Genomic DNA, 20,397 nt, shown 5'->3' with positions numbered 1-20,397 from the left:
CAAAACCTGCCGGTTGACATGTGGTAGAGAAACATGTTCGCTTGACCGTTCTGTTCCATATTAAAGCTTCACAACAAGCAAAGAAACACCGGCTGTGTTTGTGTTGCTAAAGGCAGCTGCAATCCACCGCTTTCCACCTACATCTTTCTTCTTTGACGTCTCCATTATTAATTGAACAAGTTGCAAAAGATTCAGCAACACAGATGTCCAGAATACTGTGTAATTATGCGGTTAATTTGGACGACTTTTAGCTGTGAGTGGTGCTGGAATCGAGGTAAAGTGAGTGTGAAGTTCCTCTATTGACGCACCTCCCGGTTGTTACAAATGGGCCATCCCACTAACTTTGAAAAGCACCCATCTTCTCCTTGTTGGACTTTCCAGTGACGTCATGGTGCGTAACTATGGCGACCACAGGTCAGCGTAAGGATGAGAGTAGCGAGGGAAACCACCTGCTTGCACACCTGCATTCCATGCTGACCCATTAAAAGGGTCATATTATGATTTTTTTTTTAACTATATAAAACACTTCAAGTTAAAGGCCTACTGAAACCCACTACTACCGACCACGCAGTCTGATAGTCTATATATCAACAATACGGACTTTTTAGTTTACTAAATTGCAATTTTAAATATCCCGCGAAGTATCCTGTTGAAAACGTCAGTATGATGACGCGTGCGTGTGACGTCTTGCGTTGTAGCGGCACATTTTTTTCCAGCCCGATCCCAGCTATAAGAAGTCTGCTTTAATCGCATAATTACACAGTATTCTGGACATCTGTGTCGCTGAATATTTTGCAATTTGTTCAATTAATAATGGAGACGTCAAAGAAGAAAGGTGTAGGTGGGAAGCGGTGTATTGTAGCTGCCTTTAGCCACACAAACACAGCCGGTGTTTCCTTGTTTACATTCCCGAAGGTGAAGCTTTACTATGGAACAGAGCGGTCAAGCGGACATGGTTCCCGATCACATGTCAACCGGCACGTTTCGGTGAGAAAATTGTAGTAATAAGTCGGCTCTTACCGTAGACATGAGCGGAGCTTTCGTCGTTCTTCCTGCAGCTGTCAAAGAGGCAGCTGCGTGGCTTCCCTCAGAGACACTGGCGGTCACCACACCCCTCCGACTTTCAGGTACGACAGTATAATCTCACTTCAACACTAGTAACACAATAAGCAGATAAGGGATTTTCCAGAATCGCTCCCACTGCCCTGTCTTTTTTTTTCTTTTTCTCTATTATTCACTCTAACTTTCCTCATCCACAAATCTTTCATCCTTGCTCAAATTAATGGGGAAATTGTCGCTTTCACGGTCCGAATCGCTCTCGCTGCTGGTGGCCATGATTGTAAACAATGTGAGGAGCTCCACACGCACATCGTCTGCTACTTCCGATAAGGCAAGGCTTTTTTATTAGCGACCAAAAGTTGCGAACTTTATCGTCAATGTTCTCTACTAAATCCTTTCAGCAAAAATATGGCAGTATCGTGAAATGATCAAGTATGACAGATAGAATGGACCTGCTATCCCCGTTTAAATAAGAAAATCTCATTTCAGTCGGCATTTAAAGTACCAATGTGTGATGAAATTATTCTCTGCATTTGACCCATCACCCTTGATCACCCCCTGGGAGGTAAGGGGAGCCGTGGGCAGCAATGGTGGCCGCGCCCGGGAATCATGTTTTAGTGATTTAACCCCCAAGTTGCAACTCTTGATGCTGGTTGAGGAGGAGATCTAGTACCCCGGAATCTTGTTCACGAGTGAGGGAAGAGTGGATCGTGAGGTCGACCAGCGGATCGGTGCGGCGTTTTCAGTAATGCAGACGCTGTATCGATCCGTTGTAGTGAAAAAAGAGCTGAGCCGGAAGGCAAAGCTCTCAATTTACCGGTTGATCTACGTTCTCATACTCACTTATGGTCATGAGCTTTGGTTTATGACCGAAAGGACAAGATCACGGGTACAAGCGGCCGAAATGAGTTTCCTCCGCCGGGTGGCGGGGCTCTCCCTTAGAGATGGGTTGAGAAGCTCTGTCATCAGGGAGGAGCTCAAAGTAAAGCCGCTGCTCCTCCACATCGAGAGGAGCCAGATGAGATGGGAGGTGTTTCGGGCACGTCCAACCGGTATGAGGCCACGGGGAAGACCCAGGACATGCGGGGAAGACTATGTTTCCCGACTGGCCTGGTAACGCTTCGGGATCCCCCGGGAAGAGCTGGACGAAGTGGCTGGGGAGAAGAAACTCTTGGCTTCCCTGCTTAGGTTGCTGCCCCCGCGACCCGAGCTCGGATAAGCAGAAGAAGAGGGATGGATGGAAGCACAGAGACTAAAGTGTTTGCACTGGAAGTAAAACCTGTTGGAATTTGACTGGTTGATAGCATAACATTGGCAATAAAAGTTAAAAAATAGCTTTTGACTTCTTCTGGAGGCTAAGATACAGTATGTTACTTTTTTAAATGCATAAGAACCCTTATTTTCAAGTTGTGGCGACTTTGATTTAGTCATGGTGGTGCGCCACCATCAGTTACATTCGGGGAAACCCAGGAATATATGGCAAACACTATGTGGGGGTTCCTTTTTTGTAAAAGTACAAATATAACGACTGCAGGGACTAGTTAAGACATGTTTGTGACCGCTCGCTTTGGAAAGTAACACCAATAAATGGATCAGTTAAAAGAGAAACAATATGTACAGAAGTCCTTTCCAGACAACGACATGTGGAATGATTACAGAGTTCTGCTGTCAAGCTGGGGGAAGAAGAAGAAAGGGGAAAAACAATCCGCTTGCATACTGAATTAATCATACTTTAAACATCCATTTCAACACACATTTGGAACATGGTGGGTGGCGTCAATGAATGGGTGCTTGAGGACTGTGGGGCAGAAAAAGGAGAAAAAACAAGTGTTTGAAATAATTATTTTATGTTTTTTGGTCTGATTTTGTGAGATCTGTCCTTAAATTGTGCTGTCCTTTCTTTTTAGGCTTCATCCCCCGCTCTCACCGTCTGCTTCAATGGGAACCAGGGGGTGAGAATTACTTTTGAGTCTACTTCCCTTCCTAATAGAATAATTCCTACTTTTTTTTTTTTTTGTCCTAAATGAAAATATTCCCCTTCTCTCACTGCAGAAAATCACAATCCCTTGCTCTACAAAGGGAGGCGAAGCAAGGATCTTCATGTTTGGCGTGACAAACGTTGCCCAGGAAAATCCGCACGGCAGCTTTGACTGCATCCAACAATTCAGCAGCAAAGGGTACAAACGAAACCACAAAGCACACAGAAAAAAAATACTCTATATGTTCAAAATAGTCATTACTGTTATTGTTATTGCTATTACTACTATTATTATTATCAGTATATTACTTTTTTTTAATTTTGTGATGATTTTTATAATATGTATACGTTTTAGACAATTATTTTTATTTATTATAATTTATTTTCATACTATATATTATTTTAGATGATTATATTCACTAATAATTTATTTTGTTATGTATATAATGTTTTCAAAATTGTTTGTTTATTTTATCATGTGTATATTATTTTATATGATTAGATTCATTATTAATTTTATAATATAGACATTTCAGACAATTAAATGTATATATTATCATTTAATCCTTTTTATGTATAAATAAATATTTTAGACAATTGTATTTATTAATCATAATTTATTTTATAATGTCTGTATTGTTTTATATAATATTATTATTTATAAAAACAATTATTTTATAATGTGTATAAATCATATTTTGGACAATTGTATTCTGCGATGAGGTGGGGACTTGTCCAGGGTGTACCCCGCCTACCATCTTAATGCAGCTGAGATAGGCTCCAGCAGCCCCCCCGTGAACCCATAAGGGACAAGCGGTAGAAAATGGATGGATGGATGGATAATTATATTAATTATTATAATAAGTATTATACTTTATTTTATATTGTGAATAAGTGTTTATTTTGTAAGCATATCTAGTGTAAAATGTAATGATCATTTAGGTCTAAAATATAAAAATAAAAAACGGTAATCTGTATTCATCATTTATAGTACAGTCTAGTGCCTCAGAAGAGGAACCATTTTGGACTGCGAACAACTTTTTCTCTGGAAAAAGATGCACACATGATGTTAGAGACTTCCTTTTATTGTCATTCAAATTTTAACTTTGCAGTACAGATAAGAACTACATTTTGTTGCAATAGCTCATGGTAGTGCAGGATAAAAGAGCAATAAGGTGCAGAAAGAAATACATAGATTACTTTACAGATAAACATATTGCATTTTTGCATGTGCATCCACGTTTATGGATGTATGTTATATTGTCTTTATATCCCAGCCAGTTCATCCATTTCTGGGGGGAATTGAGGGGATTATTTTAATGCGTTACGTGAGATATTGGCAAAGTGTTTTTGTTTTTATTCAACAATGATGAAAAATTATAATTATAAAATGAAGAATGTAGCTTACATCCATTAATGATCAGTGCTACCTTCCACAGTATTAACTAGAAAAACACTTGTAAAGAGTGCAAACTACATCTCCTAATAGTAAAGACTCTTCCAGACAATGATTCGTATTAGACCCAAAATCGAATCACTTGTGCTTTATCTCATTTCTGACATTTCCTAAAAGTTTCATCTAAATCCACCTGTAAATTTTTGAGCTTGTTGCTATTGGTCCATAGTGAAAGGACACCAACACAAACCCTCTTCTCGTCTCTGTGGGCAGAGGCGTGGCTGCTAGCATACGCACACAAAGAAGTCGAGCCATATAACATAGTAAAAAAGATTTGTATCACCCTCTCAAAATATAATCAGTTGCTCTTTGTCCAATTGAGGACAACAAGCATATACAGTAGTCACAAAATGTCCTCAAACTGTTAAAGCACCACCCTTCTCTCGCCCCTCCTGCAGCGCTGTGCAGGAGCTGTCATGTCTCGGCGTTATCCAGAAGAAGATGACGGTCAAGGCAACGGATGATTCGTACAACAAAGCCTTGCAGAGCATGGCGCAGGCCGAGGAGGAGACCCGGAGCAGGGGAGCCATCGTCATCAAGCAAGGCGGCCGCTTCCAAGGTAGGATGAGTGGGGGTTTCCCCCCTCTTTTATAATGTTCTAATCTGGGCTGTGTTTAAATGAAAGCTTCTACAAACGCATGTCATAGTATTTACACCAATTTTGAATTTACAGTATTTTTCGGAGTATAAGTCGTACCTGCCGAAAATGCATAATAAAGAATGGGAAAAACATATTTAAGTCGCACTGGAGTATAAGTCGCATTTTTGGGGGGAAATTTATTTGATAAAACCCAACACCAAGAACAGACATTTGAAAGGCAATTTAAAATAAATAAAGAATAGTGAACAACAGGCTGAATAAGTGTACGTTATATGACGCATAAATAACCAACTGAGAGGGTGCCTGGTATGGTAATGTAACATATTGTGGTAAGAGTCATTCAAATAACTATAACATAAAGAACATGCTATACGTTTACCAAACAATCTGTCACTCCTAATTGCTAAATCCCATGAAGTCTTATACGTCTAGTCTCTTATGTGAATGAGCTAAATAATATTATTTGATATTTTACGGTAATGTGTTAATAATTTCACACTTAAGTCGCTCCTGAGTATAAGTCCTACCCCCGGCCAAACTATGAAAAAAACTGCGACTTATAGTCCGAAAAATACGGTACATAATAACGTAATTAGACTTAAAGACTTCCTTTTTATTGTCATTCAAATTTGAACTTTACAGTACAGCGAAGAGCAAAATGTTGGTGCATTAGCTCATGGTAGTGTGGGATAAAAAAACAATAAGGTGCAGATATAAATAGATTACTGTACAGTAGGGGTGTAACGGTACGTGTATTTGTATCGAACCGTTTCGGTACGGGGGTTTTGGTTCGGCACGCGGGCGTACCGAACAAGTTCGGAAGCAGAAGTCTTCAAAAGCTGCTCTGCTTTCTGCCTCTGTCTCTGCCTCATTGTCCCGCCCACACAACCATCTGATTGGTTACATACAAAACCAATCAGCAGTGCGTATTCAGAGCGATGTAACAGCCAATCAGCAGTGCGTATTCAGACTTCAGAGCGATGTAGTCAGTGCTTTAGCGTCGAGCAGATATTCGTCTAGCAGGGGAGGAGCGGACTCCACCCAAATTATACTAAACACTTCCCAGTCACAACTATTACAAACATCACTATGAGCCCGTTGACCTACAAGAAATTTAAACTGCAGCTCAGCTCGCTCACAGTATAGGCTTGAGATGAAGGCTAATTAGCTTTTAGCGTAACGTTAACTCATTTTTCTGTGTGTGTGTGTGAGTGTGCGTGTGCATGCGTGTGTGTGTGTGTGTGTGTTTGCGTGCATGCATGTGCGTGATTTAGGGGCAGCAAAGCCCTGTCTGTCTGTTATTTCATTGAACTCCATTGTGTTTAGGGATAAATAGTCTCTCCTATTGCAACTGTACTATTTTTCAGCTAAATTCACATGAATCATTTAGCAGCCTAGTTTTGAATAGCAGGGTCCCTGCTATCACATGTTGATAAAAATACAATATTTACATAATAAAAGTCAACTACAGGCTTCCCAAATGCTGTAATAAATTAAGCATGATGAGTTGACATTAAACAGTTTCACTGGAAACTGTTTAATGTGAAACTTTTTATATGTAGAAGAAAGTTTTTTTCATTTTATTTAATCAAAGCAACAACTTAAGGCAGTTTAATGTGGATTAACGTGGGCAGAATTATTATAGTGTTCCCAATATTAAAAGGATAAAGCCATTGTTTACAAATTTGGTAAATAAATAACCCAAAAATGTATATTTTGTTGATTTTTATACTGTACCGAAAATGAACTGAACCGTGAGCTCTAAACCGAGGTACGTACCGAACCGAAATTTTTGTGTACCGTTACACCCCTACCGTACAGATAAATATATTGCACTTTTGCATATGCATCCATGTTTATGGATGTATGTTATATTGTCTTTATATTCCAGCGAGTTAATCCATTTTTGGGGGGAATTGAGGGGATTATTTTAATGCGTCCAAGAGTCTGGAGGCCATATATCACATACAACAACATAGGGTTGTGGAATATAAACAATATTAATTATGTATATTTAGCCGAAAATATAGATTTTTTTTTACTTGCGTTATATTGTGATAGTGTTTGTTGATGACATGTTCTAGCTGTGTCCTGCAATTTTGACAGCGACAAGCGAACAAACACATCCTCAACTCGATAATCCTCGCCACAAATGGCTGCAAATGAACTACGTTTCTTACATGTACCATTATCACTGGAGGTAGGGGAGGAATAGCTAAACATGCTACACCAGGGATGCCCATTACGTCGATCGCGAGCTACCAGTCGACCGCGGGGGGTGTGTCAGTCGATCTCCAGCCAGGCTTTTAAAAAAAATAGACCTGAAAATTAGTGATCATCAATCTTCACCAAGACGTCACTTAAATGACATTCACGGTACTGGAGGGTCTTGTGAGATGACGCTGGCTGCTGCAAGATCATTATTATTAAAAATGACCGAGAGGAAGGCGAGAAACACTTTTTATTTCAACAGACTCTCGCGCCGTACCTTCCGTCAAAACTCTAAAGGCCGACTGCACATTTCCTATCTTCACAATAAAAGCCCTGCTTCATGCTGCCTGCGCTAACTAAATACAGAGTCTCGGAAAACTGGCGTGCACAAGCGATCCCTCAGAAATCTGGCGTGCACATCACTTGTGCACGCCAGCTTTCCGAGACTCTTATTTTGTTAGCGCAGGCAGCATGAAGCAGGGCTTTTGTTGTGAAGATAGGAAATGTGCAGTCGGCCTTTAGAGTTTTGACGGAAGGGACGGCGCGAAAGTCTGTTGAAATAAAAAGTGTTTCTCGCCTTCCTCTCTGTCATTTTTTCATAATAATGAACTGGCAGCAGCCAGCGTCATCTCACAAGACCCTCGGGTGCCGTGAATGTCAATCAAGCAAGCTACGGAATTTGCCGCCAATGTTTTTCTTGGAAAGTGTATGGAAGCTGGATGAATTAAATGCCAAAAACCAACCACTTTCATGTGGTATTGTACAGAAAGGACAACTTTTTTTCTCCTCCATTTGAAAATGTGGGCGTTATCATCATTACTGTCTGATTCCAATCAATGCAAGTCATCAGAATCAGGTAATACACCAACTTATATTCTTGTCTTCGTGAAAGAAATACATCTATATGTGTTACACATGCTTGTATTATCATTAAACACATTTAACTTGTTTAAAAAAATGTCTCTTTCATAAATAAATAAATATAAATGATATATATATAAATGAGGTACATCCCCTCGAGTTGGTCAATTGAAAAGTAGCTCGCCTGCAGAAAAAGTGTGGGCACCCCTGTGCTACACTATAGTCGGATATACGAACGGCCGAAACTCGAATATAAAACATGTTAAGTTATTTCACCTTTTTTGTTAAGTTCATAACTCCACGTGTTCATTCATAGTTTTGATGCCTTCAGTGAAAATCTACAATGTAAATAGTCATGAAAATAAAGAAAACACATTGAATGAGAAGGTTCGTCCAAACTTTTGGCCTGTACTCTACATAATAGTAGTGATAATAATATTGATGCTATTTTAATTAATGGCTTTTCAAAACCTCCGACCATACGCCGAAACTTTGTAATGAGTTGCCTTTTAAAAAGAGCAACACAGTTGAGTGTATGTGGTTACCTTTAATGATGCGAGTCTTGCGCCATTGCCTGTTGTTTGCATTAGCATGCTGATTCCTTTTGCTGCTAACCCTGCAGGCAAGAAGGTGACGGTGCGTGCCCCGGCCCCGGCCCTGGCCAGCCTCACCAAACCCCGGCGCTCCGCCAAGTCCCTCCTCAGCGGCATCAAGGCGGCAGGTGCCTGCGTGGGGAAGACAAAGGGCGCCGACGTGTCCAACGGCAGGAGCGTGGGCGAGGTGCAGCAGCGGTCAATCAGAGAGAGAGTGACGCACCTGCTGGCCCTGAGGCCGTACAAGAGTCCCGAGCTGATGCTGAGACTGCGGAAAGACGGACTGACCCCCAGGGATAAAAACATGCTGGCCTCTGTGCTGGAAGAGGTAAACACTTTTCAAGTATTTTTTTCTGTTTTGCAAGGTGGTTAACATTAATCACTGACAAGTGGAGCGATCAAATTAAATATATCTACATAACATGAGCAAGCGCAACATCAATGATTATTTCAAGATCCTGTGGTTATTTCTATTCCACAAAATGGTAATTATCAGAGTGAGGGAAGAGTGGATCGTGAGATCGACAGGCGGATCGGTGCGGCGTCTTCAGTAATGCAGACGTTGTACCGATCTGTTGTGGTGAAGAAGGAGCTGAGCCGGAAGGCAAAGCTCTCAATTTACCGGTCGATCCACGTTCCCATCCTCACCTATGGTCATGAGCTTTGGGTCATGACCGAAAGGATAAGATCACGGGTACAAGCGGCCGAAATGAGTTTCCTCCGCCGTGTGGCGGGGCTCTCCCTCAGAGATAGGGTGAGAAGCTCTGCCATCCGGGAGGAACTCAAAGTAAAGCCGCTGCTCCTTCACATGGAGAGGAGCCAGATGAGGTGGTTCGGGCATCTGGTCAGGATGCCACATGAACGCCTCCCTAGGGAGGTGTTTAGGGCACGTCCAACCGGTTGGAGGCCACGGGGAAGACCCAGGACCCCTCGGGATCCCCCGGGAAGAGCTAGACGAAGTGGCTGGGGAGAGGGAAGTCTGGGTTTCCCTGCTTAGGCTGTTGCCCCCGCAACCCGACCTTGGATAAGCGGAAGAAGATGGATGGATGGATGGTAATTATCATTAATAACTGGCCTGAGGGCCGTTGACGTTGATTATACGACACGTTAGGGACGGCGTGGCGTAGTGGGAGAGTGGCCGTGCGCAACCCGAGGGTCCCTGGTTCAATCCCCACCTAGTACCATGTTCGTCACGTCCGTTGTGTCCTGAGGAAAACACTTCACCCTTGCTCCTGATAGGTGCTGGTTAGCGCCTTGCATGGCAGCTCCCTCCATCAGTGTGTGAATGTGTGTGTGAATGGGTGAATGTGGAAGTAGTTTTAAAGCGCTTTGAGTACCTTGAAGTAGGGCTGGGCGTTATATCGATATATACGATATATCGCAGGTTTGTCTCTGTGCGATATAGAAAATGAATATATCGTAATATTCTATTATAGTGATTTAGGGCTATATAAGTAAACATTGATTGATTGATTGATATGTTCTCACACCGTGGCTTTAAGCTGCGTGCATTACATTACTGGCGTGCCTCATTCCTTCTCGTCTGTCCTTCTCACAGAGACGTAAAATAAGCCCTCCTTCTTACATACGTCACATACTGTCGCGAGTCTAGCGTCACACGCTCTCGCCGAGAGATAACGTTAGCATGGCTACCATGAATTGATTAACGTGGACCCCGACTTAAACAAGTTGAAAAACTTATTCGGGTGTTACCATTTAGTGGTCAATTGTACGGAATATGTACTGAACTGTGCAATCTACTAATAAAAGTATCAATCAATCAATCAAAAAAGGCTAGCGTTAGCTGAGGCAGGTCGAGTTGCTTTTAGCTGCGTGCATTACACAACAGGCGTTTCTCCTCCTCCTCGTCTCTCATTCTGACGGATAGGGAAAACAAGCCCGCCTTCTTACTTACGTCACATACTCTCGCGAGTCTAGCGTCATAGCTCTCGCCGATCAGAGAAAGAGAGCTGGTGCGAAACTTATCACAAATGGAGGAAGAACAATAAATGCCCAACATAAAGAGCCGGGGGTCCATCATCTGGCGGTGGTTTGGCTCCAAGTGGGAAGATATTCAGCAGACAACAGCAATATGCTGTTCAATGTATATACTAGGATGATTAACCTGTGTGATGACTGGCGGTATAGCTTGGTTGGTAGAGTGGCCGTGCCAGCAACTCCAGGGTTGCAGGTTCGATTCCCGCTTCCGCCATCCTAGTCACTGCCGTTGTGTCCTTGGGCAAGACACTTTACCCACCTGCTCCCAGTGCCTCCCACACTGGTTTAAATGTAACTTAGATATAATAATAATAATAATAATGGATTAGATTTATATCGCGCTTTTCTATTGTTAGATACTCAAAGCGCTCACAGAGAAGTTGGAACCCATCATTCATTCACACCTGGTGGTGGTAAGCTACATCTGTAGCCACAGCTGCCCTGGGGTAGACCGACGGAAGCGTGGCTGCCAGTTTGCGCCTACAGCCCCTCCGACCACCACCAATCATTCATTCACCGGTGTGAGCGGCACCGGGGGCAAAGGGTGAAGTGTCCTGCCCAAGGACACAACGGCAGCGACTTTGATGTCCATAGGTGGGAAGCGAACCTGCAACCCTCAGGTTTCTGGCACGGCCGCTCTACCCACTACGCCATGCTGCCCCATATTGGGTTTCACTATGTAAAGCGCTTTGAGTCACTCGAGAAAAGCGCTATATAAATATAATTCACTTCACTACTATGCTGATAGTATATATTTGTACCATGAATTGATTAACGTGGACCCCGACTTAAACAAGTTGAAAAACTCATTCGGGTGTTACCATTTAGTGGTCAATTGTACGGAATATGTACTGTACTGTGCAATCTACTAATAAAAGTATCAATCAATCAATGCAAAGTATACAGCAGAAGTGCCATCCATCCATCCATTTTCCACCGCTTATTCCCTTTTGGGGTCGCGGGGGGGCGCTGGCGCCTATCTCAGCTACAATCGGGCGGAAGGCGGGGTACACCCTGGACAAGTAGCCACCTCATCGCAGGGCCAACACAGATAGACAGACAACATTCATCAGAAGTGTTACTACAAAAAGGTAGCAACACTAATAATTTGTTATTTCATTTAAAAAGTCACCCTTGAGAGAATGAAGAGTATTTAATAAATACAGTTTTGGTCAATTGACTTAGTTGTGATTTCCCTCTCTGCATGAAAGTTTAAAAGTAGCATATATTAATGCAGTATGAAGAAGAATGTTTTAATGTAGACACATAGAATCATCATTCTGCTGTGTTTATATGCATCAAGTGTTCATTTAAGGCCAAGGCAAAATATCGTAATATATATCGTATATCGCAATTTGGCATAAAAATATCGTGATATTAATAAAAGCCAATATCGCCCAGTCCTACCTTGAAGGTAGAAAAGCGCTATACAAGTACAACCCATTTATCATTTATTTATTTATTTATCCACATTGTCTGTCTGTTCTTGTGCTTGCGCACGTGTAGCAAGGTCTGTGGTCTTGTGAACATTTTCCAAAGTTCCTATGGTTATTTCTAATATGCATGGTTGTAATTATCATTAAAAAGTGGCAAGAGGAGTGATGAAATTTCGTCGATTTTATGTAGGGTTGTGTAGCGTTCACATTTCAACCAATATGGTATCAATTCCTGCTACCTGGGAATCGATACCGATACTCAACGGTACCAATTTTTGGTACTTTTGTGTATTAACAAAAGTTAATAGTTTTTGTTGATAAAATCTAATTCTTTTATTGCAAGATTTTACAAAAGCTGATTGTGATAACTGCTGTCCAGTTGTTATATCTTGTTTTTATCAGTACATTTCAATAGAATTGCAAGTCCAAAACGTTAGATGGCAGTAGTGAATAGTTCATGGTGGTTGGCAAGTCAGTTCAGTCTTTGATGTTCAGTCTTTTGCTGTGCCCTAAAAATTGTTAGCAGTGTAAGTATTGTACTTATTACGCACTAGGGCTGGGCGATATTGCCTTTCTTTAATATCGCAATATTCTTAGGCCGTATCGCGATATACGATATATATTACGATATTTTGCCTTGGCCTTGAATGAACACTTGATGCATATAATCACAGCAGTATGATGATTCTATGTGTACACATTAAAACATTCTTCTTTATACTGCATTCATATATGCTACTTTTAAACTTTCATGCGGAGAGGGAAATCACAACTAAGTCAATTGACCAAAAGTGTATTTAATATACAGTTATTAAGCAATGGCACAAACATTCAAGTCATTTCCAAAACATAAAGTGCAAGATTGTCAGAGACATTTTAAGTGTCAAATAAAAATGAGCTGCATAATAGGAAATCAAATAGTATTCGTCCTTCACTATGTGGTATGTTACTAAGGTTATGAAACACTCTTCATTCTCTAGCAAGTGACTTTTCAAATGATGCTACATATTAGCAGTAATGCTACTTTTTATAGCAACGCTTTTTCCCTCCACACTTGACAAATTACGGTTGTCTGTTCGACATATTCCCACTTGAAGCCAAACCACCGCCAGATGATGGAAACCCTGCTGTTTTTATTGGGAATTAGGTCTTCCTTCATTTGTTACCAGATCCGCACCTTCTTTCTCTCGTACAGCTACGTTAGCAGCTTACGTAGCCCAGTATGCTACCTCTCTGCTCTGCGAGGGCGGACACATATGTAACGTATGACGTGACAGTATGTGACGTATGTAAGAATGTGCGCTTGTTGTCTATGGGAAGGAAAGACAGGAAAGAGTGAGAAGAGCCTGAAGTGTAATGCCCGCAGCTAAAAGCAACTGTGTGAGAACGTATACTCGAATATTACGATATAGTAATTTTTCTATATCGCACAGAGACAAACCCGATATATCGATATATCGCCCAGCTCTTATACGCACCAACTGTTTGATTGTAGCGTGCATCGTAGTTGTAGTTTTCATTAACAAATTTGGAGGTGTTGATATCGCCTTGTAAAATCGCTAATGCTAATCAGTAGCATTTCAATAGCAAAGCCAGTGCATATTTGCAACAAGTTCGTGCATTTTTTGGAGAAGTGGAGCCTTACTTTACTTACGTTAAAGCGTTTGTTGAGTCAATTGCTTTGTTGGCATTGAAAATTGCCACATTACCGAGGTAGTTTGGCAGAGTCGGCTCTCAGTGCTGCTGGAGTGATCGCCAAGTGCCAAAGTGCACAGTCAGGCAACTGGGCGTGACGTCAAGCGCAACCCATGGCATCATTGGACTTTATGCGAATTGGATTCGGTCGGTGCCAACAAAGTGCCTGATTCAGTACTCATCCCTAGTTATATGACATGTCTACATGCGTACAAGTGCTTCTGCATTAGTGAGATGGATCATTTTTAAGATATTTTGGTTGTTTATACAGTATGGTGCATGGTGGTGGTTTTAATTAACATCTGGCTGGAAGAGTCCATCCATCCATTTCTTACCGCTTGTTCCTATTGAGGTCGCGGGGGTGCTGGAGCCTATCCCAGCTGCACAGGGGCGGAAGGCGGGGCACACCCTAGACAAGTCGCCGCCTCAACGCAGGGCCTGGCTGGAGGAGTGACTGCATTAATTACCTTAACACATCTACATTATGTGCCTGATTTCATGCATTCTAGACTCTCACTATTATGTCAGATCCACTATGGACTGGACTCTCACTATTATGTCAGATCCACTATGGACTGGACTCTCACTATTATGTCAGATCCACTATGGACTGGACTCTCACTATTATGTTAGATCCACTATGGACTGGACTCTCACTATTATGTTAGATCCACTATGGACTGGACTCTCACTATTATGTTAGATCCACTATGGACTGGACTCTCACTATTAAGAAGATCCACTATAGACTGGATTCTCACTATTATGTTAGATCCACTATGGACTGGACTTACTATTATGTTAGATCCACTATAGACTGGACTCTCACTATTATGTTAGATCCACTATGGACTGGACTTTCACAATATTATGTTAGATCCACTATGGACTGGACTTTCACAATATTATGTTAGATCCACTCGACATCCATTGTTTTTGGTCTCCCTGAGGGGCGGTGTTGCCCACATATGCAGTCCTTTCATAGTCATTCACATCAACGTCCCACTGAGGTGAGTTTTTCCTTGCCCTTATGTGGGCTCTGTACCGCGGATGTTGTTGTGACTTGTGCAGCCCTTTGAGACACTTGTGATATAGGTCTATATAAATAAACATTGATTGATTGATGCATTAGCAAGCGTGATATCAACTTTGGCTTTGTGGATTTTTTCCCAACATCTCCTGGGCCCTTTTATTATGCATGTTGATGTTTATCATTAATTGGCAAGAGGAGCAATCACTAACTGGTATGAGGTGCGATTGCGTCAATTGGCTGTTCTCGTGCATGAACAAGTCTAAAGTAGACTTGGTGATTATTTAGAATTATTTAGGTTATATTTATAATCTAAGGTGGGGGTGGCATTAGGACTGGGCGATATATCGATATACGTGGTATATCGCGGGTTTGTCTCTGCGCGATATAGAAAACGACTATATCGTAATATTCGAGTTTACGTTCTCACGCAGTTGTTTTTTACTGCGGGCATTACATTACAGGCTCTTCCCACTCCTTCTTGTGTCTCCTTCTCACAGAGTGTCAGCACCCCTTCTTACATACGTCACATACTGTCACGTCTTACGTCACATACGTACACGCCCTCAAGAGGTAGCAGCATGGGTAACGATAGCTGTGATGTAGGGCTGGGCAATATTGGCTTTTATTAATATCGCAATATTTTTATGCCATATTGTGATATACGATAAATATTTAGATATTTTGCCTTGGCCTTGAATGAACACTTGATGCATATAAACACAGCAGTATGATGGTTCTATGTGTCTACATTAAAACATTCTTCTTCATACTGCATTAATATATGCTCATTTGAAACTTTCATGCAGAGAGCGAAATCACAACTAAGTCAATTGACCAAAACTGTATTTATAAAATACTCCTCATTCTCTCGCGGGTGACTTTCTAAATGAAAGAACAAATTAATAGTGTTGCTACCTTTTTGTAGTAACACTTTTGCTGCATACTTTGCATATTGCTGTTGTCTGCTTAATATCTTCCCACTTGAAGCCAAACCACCACCAGATGATGGATCCCTTGCTCTTTATTTTGGGCATTTATTGTTCTTCCTCCATTTGTGATCAGTTTCACACCATCTCTCTCTCGTATTGTCACAAGCTCCGCTCCGCTCGACATGCCTCAGCTAACGTTAGCCATGCTGCTACCTCTCTGGTCGGCGAGAGCGTATGACGCAACACTCGCGAGAGTATCTGACGTATGTAAGAAGGCGGGCTTGTTTCCGTCTCTGTGAGAATGAGAGAGGATATAATGCCCGCGGTTAAAGGCAACTCGACAGTATGTGACGTATGTAACAAGGCGGGCTTGTTTTACGTCTCTGTGAGAAGGTGACACAAGAAGGAGTGAGAAACGCCCGTAATGTAATGCACGCAGCTAAAAGCAAGTGTGGGAGAACATATAATCGAATATTACGATATAGTCATTTTCTATATCGCACAGAGACAAACCTGCAATATATCGTTTATATCGATATATCGCCCAGCCCTACTGTGATGCTAGCAAAACCGTGCGAGTGGTAATACGTGAGAAAGGAGGTGCAAATGAAGGAAGGAATTAATTCCCAATAAAAACAGTAGGGGGTCCAACGTCTGGCGGTGGTTCGGCTTCAAGCGGGAAGATGTCAAATAGACAACTTTAATTTGTCAAGTGTGGGGCACAAGCGTAGCTACCAAGAGTAGCATTACTGCTAATATGTAGCATCATTTGAAAAGTCACCTGCTAATAACCGTTTAATAAATACAGTTTTGGTCAATTGACTTATTGTGATTTCCTTCTCTGAATGAAAGTTTAAAATGAGCATATATGAGCCACCACAGTGTATATGTTTATTTTACTTTTTATTCATAGCTGTATGTAGAAGTGTCTGGTTGTATCTGCTGCTTTAATGTCTTTGATGTTTGATGTTTCCCTCTTACACACATGTAAGAGGGATGTGTACTATGGCTATGAGTTGTTGTTTTTTTTTTTTTCCCCTTTGGCCTCAGTCTGCACCCCCACTACAGGGCCCAGGCTAAGACCGATTTTTTTTATTTTATTTTAATCTTCTATTCTTTTCTCCCCCCCCCCATGTTTACCTGTATGTCATCTTTTTTGTAAGGGGCGCTGGAAGCCGGCAGACCCGTCAGCGATCCTGTTCTGTCTCCCTGTAATGTTTGTCTGATCTTGAATGGGATTGTGCTGAAAATTGTAATTTTCCTGAAGGAACTCTCCTGACGGAATAAATAAAGTACTATCTAATCTAATCTAATATATTAATGCAGTATGAACAGGAATGTTTTAATGTAGACACATAGAATCATCATACTGCTGTGATTATATGCATCAAGTGTTCATTCAAGGCTAAGGAGAAATATCGAGATATATATCGTGTATTGCGATATGGCCTAAAAATATCGAGATATTAAAAAAAGGCCATATCGCCCAGCCCTAGGTAGCATTAATTGGTCGTTTTTGAACACCTGTCAAGTATAACAAATATGGTTCCTAGCCTGGTCCTGTCCTCTGTGAGCTCTGACGATTTCCTCATCTCCTGTCCTTGTTGTTTTTTTGTGTGCAGGTGGGCCATGTGAACAACAGAGACAACACTTTGGTCCTGAAGGACGGTCTGTACAAGGAGCTGCAGAAGGACTGGCCTGGTTACACATCAGGAGACCAGCAGCTCCTTAAACGGATCCTCGTCAGGTAACAACAGCACCTGTTAGTTGTCGCTCGTGATAATTAGGCGCATTCTCGTTGTGTGCAGGAGATTGTTCCAGCCACAACAAAACCTCCTCACCGTCCCCGACACCCGGGTCAGCCCTCTCCGAGACACACCCAACTCCTCGCCGGCACACCGTCTCAAACATTCCCTGGCCGAGGAGCACACCGACCCAATGATTAGTAAGAAGACCAGGATATCCCACTTGTCCCGCAAAGGTGCCGACAGCGTCATCGGCACGTCGGGAGCGTCGCCCCAAGCGGCTCACAGCGACTCTAAGAAACATTCGCTGGACCCCCGCAAGCTTTTGGACTCCCTGTCGGCAGCCTGCCAGCCTGAAGCGGACAAGCAAACTTCCTGTTCGCAGGAAAAGGCCGGGTCTCAAGCCGACGCCGAGCGGCCTCTTAAAGTACCGAAAGAGGACAAGAAGACCATCAACAGAAAGAAAAGCAAACACAGAGAGCAGGTGAGCAGGCGATTACTACCGTATTTTCCGGACTATAGAGCGCACCGGTATTTAAGCCGCATTCACTTAATTTAAAAAGAAAACAATATTTTTCCACCAAATTATAGGCCAGGGTTAGGGAACCTGTGGCTCTTTAGATAACTGCATCTGGCTCTCAAATAAATCTTAGCTGACATTGCTTAACACGATATGTAAAGAATAATTTTGCTGGTAATCACAGTGTCAAAAATAACGTTCAAAATATAAAACATTCTCATGCATTTTCATCCATCCACCTGTTCAAGAAGTCGCATTAATGGTAAGAAGTGTTCTATTTATTGTTGGTTAGCCTCAGAATAACAGTTATTAAAAAGAATAAGAAACGTATTATACTCTAAAAATGTGGTTCTTTCTTAAAAATGCACGCATATAGTTGTATTAAGTGTTAAAAATAAATAAATTATATGGCTCTCACGGAAATACTTTTAAAAATATTTGGCTTTGTGGCTCTCTCAGCCAAAAAGGTTCCCGACCCCTGCTATAGGCCGAAGATATATATGTTATGAAATAAGTTACTTACACAGAAAGATTTTGCAAATATTTATTTACATACCTTAATTGTTTCCAAACGGCAGTAAAATAGTTCATCAAACACAACAGAAGTCATCATCATGAACCCACGAGCTGTGGAAGCTAGGTCTCCAATCAGCTAAACAGACTTAATATCCCCACGGTGACGATTTGGTGAATTTACTGAGGAATTTATGAAACTGAAACTGTGATAGAGTAGGTTATTCTGGCTGCAGGGTGCTGATATGATATCTTTTTAGGACAAAGACTCATATCAGAGAGTATGGCACAGAGAGGCTTTCAGATACTCTTTAATGGTGAAGTTGGACAATTTGTGTGTGTGTGTGTGTGTGTGTGTGTGTGTGTGTGTGTGTGTGTCGTCTAAGGAAAACACATACAAATAATGATTAGGATACATTTAGGCAATATAATATGCAATAATATAACAGGATATATATAATTTTATATATAATATAATATACGAACCAGTCTACATGTGCTTTGTAGACTTGGAGAAGGCATTCGACCGTGTGGGGAGTGCTCAGAGAGTATGTGGTAACGGACTGTCTGATTGTGGCGGTCCGCTCCCTGTATGATCAGTGCCAGAGCTTGGTCCGCATTGCCGGCAGTACGTCGGACACGTTTCCAGTGAGGGTTGGACTCCGCCAAGGCTGCGCTTTGTCACCGATTCTGTTCATAACTTTTATGGACAGAATTTGTAGGCGCAGTCAAGGCGTTGAGGGGTTCTGGTTTGGTGGCTGCAGGATTAGGTCTCTGCTATTTGCAGATGATGTGGTCCTGATGGCTTCATCTGGCCAAGATCTTCAACTCTCACTGGATCGGTTCGCAGCAGAGTGTGAAGCGACCGGAATGAGAATCAGCACCTCCAAGTCCGAGTCCATGGTTCTCGCCCGGAAAAGGGTGGAGTGCCATCTCCGGGTTGGGGAGGAGATCTTGCCCAAAGTAGAGGAGTTCAAGTACCTCGGAGTCTTGTTCACGAGTGGGGGAAGAGTGGATCGTGAGATCGACAGGCGGATCGGTGCGGCGTCTTCAGTAATGTGGACGCTGTATCGATCCGTTGCGGTGAAAAAGGAGCTGAGCCGGAAGGCAGAGCTCTCAATTTACCGGTCGATCTACGTTCCCATCCTCACCTATGGTCATGAGCTTTGGGTCATGACCGAAAGGATAAGATCACGGGTACAAGCGGCCGAAATGAGTTTCCTCCGCCGGGTGGCGGGTCTCTCCCTTAGAGATAGGGTGAGAAGCTCTGCCATCCGGGAGGAACTCAAAGTAAAGCCGCTGCTCCTCCACATCGAGAGGAGCCAGATGAGGTGGTTTGGGCATCTGGTCAGGATGCCACCCGAACGCCTCCCTAGGGAGGTGCTTCAGGCACGTCCGAACGGTCGGAGGCCACAGGGAAGACCCAGGACACGTTGGGAAGATTATGTCTCCCGGCTGGCCTGGGAACGCCTCGGGATCCCCCGGGAAGAGCTGGACGAAGTGGCTGGGGAGAGGGAAGTCTGGGTTTCCCTGCTTAGGCTGCTGCACCCGTGACCCGACCTCGGATGAGCAGAAGAAGATGGATGGATGGATGGATGGATAAATAATATACTCTACAATGTTTTCTAAAACTATCCATCCATCCATCCATCCATTTTCTACCGCTTAATCCCTTTTGGGGTTGCGGGGGGGGGGGGGGCGCTGGCGCCTATCTCAGCTACAATCGGGCGGAAGGTGGGGTACACCCTGGACAAGTCGCCACCTCATTG

The 20,397-nt window shown here is 42.5% G+C and overlaps 1 protein-coding gene across 2 annotated transcripts in view; it reads left to right on the top strand.

Moving 5' to 3' along the window:
• The window catches only part of LOC133550087 (RNA polymerase II elongation factor ELL-like), a 36,166-nt gene that overhangs the window by 1,984 nt on the left and 13,785 nt on the right, over positions 1-20,397 (top strand). For both annotated transcript variants that reach the window (XM_061896144.1, XM_061896143.1), the window contains exons 2-7: positions 2,967-3,011; positions 3,112-3,236; positions 4,892-5,052; positions 8,789-9,087; positions 17,473-17,597; positions 17,659-18,079. In XM_061896144.1, the coding sequence (XP_061752128.1) occupies positions 2,967-3,011; positions 3,112-3,236; positions 4,892-5,052; positions 8,789-9,087; positions 17,473-17,597; positions 17,659-18,079 (1,176 nt within the window). The remainder of the gene's footprint in view (positions 1-2,966; positions 3,012-3,111; positions 3,237-4,891; positions 5,053-8,788; positions 9,088-17,472; positions 17,598-17,658; positions 18,080-20,397) is intronic.

This window comes from Nerophis ophidion, linkage group LG03 (genome assembly GCF_033978795.1).
Source record: "Nerophis ophidion isolate RoL-2023_Sa linkage group LG03, RoL_Noph_v1.0, whole genome shotgun sequence".
In the NCBI taxonomy this organism is placed as follows: domain Eukaryota; kingdom Metazoa; phylum Chordata; class Actinopteri; order Syngnathiformes; family Syngnathidae; genus Nerophis; species Nerophis ophidion.
The sequence above is the reverse complement of the archived record's forward strand: the minus strand, read 5'-3'. Positions and strand labels throughout refer to the sequence as shown.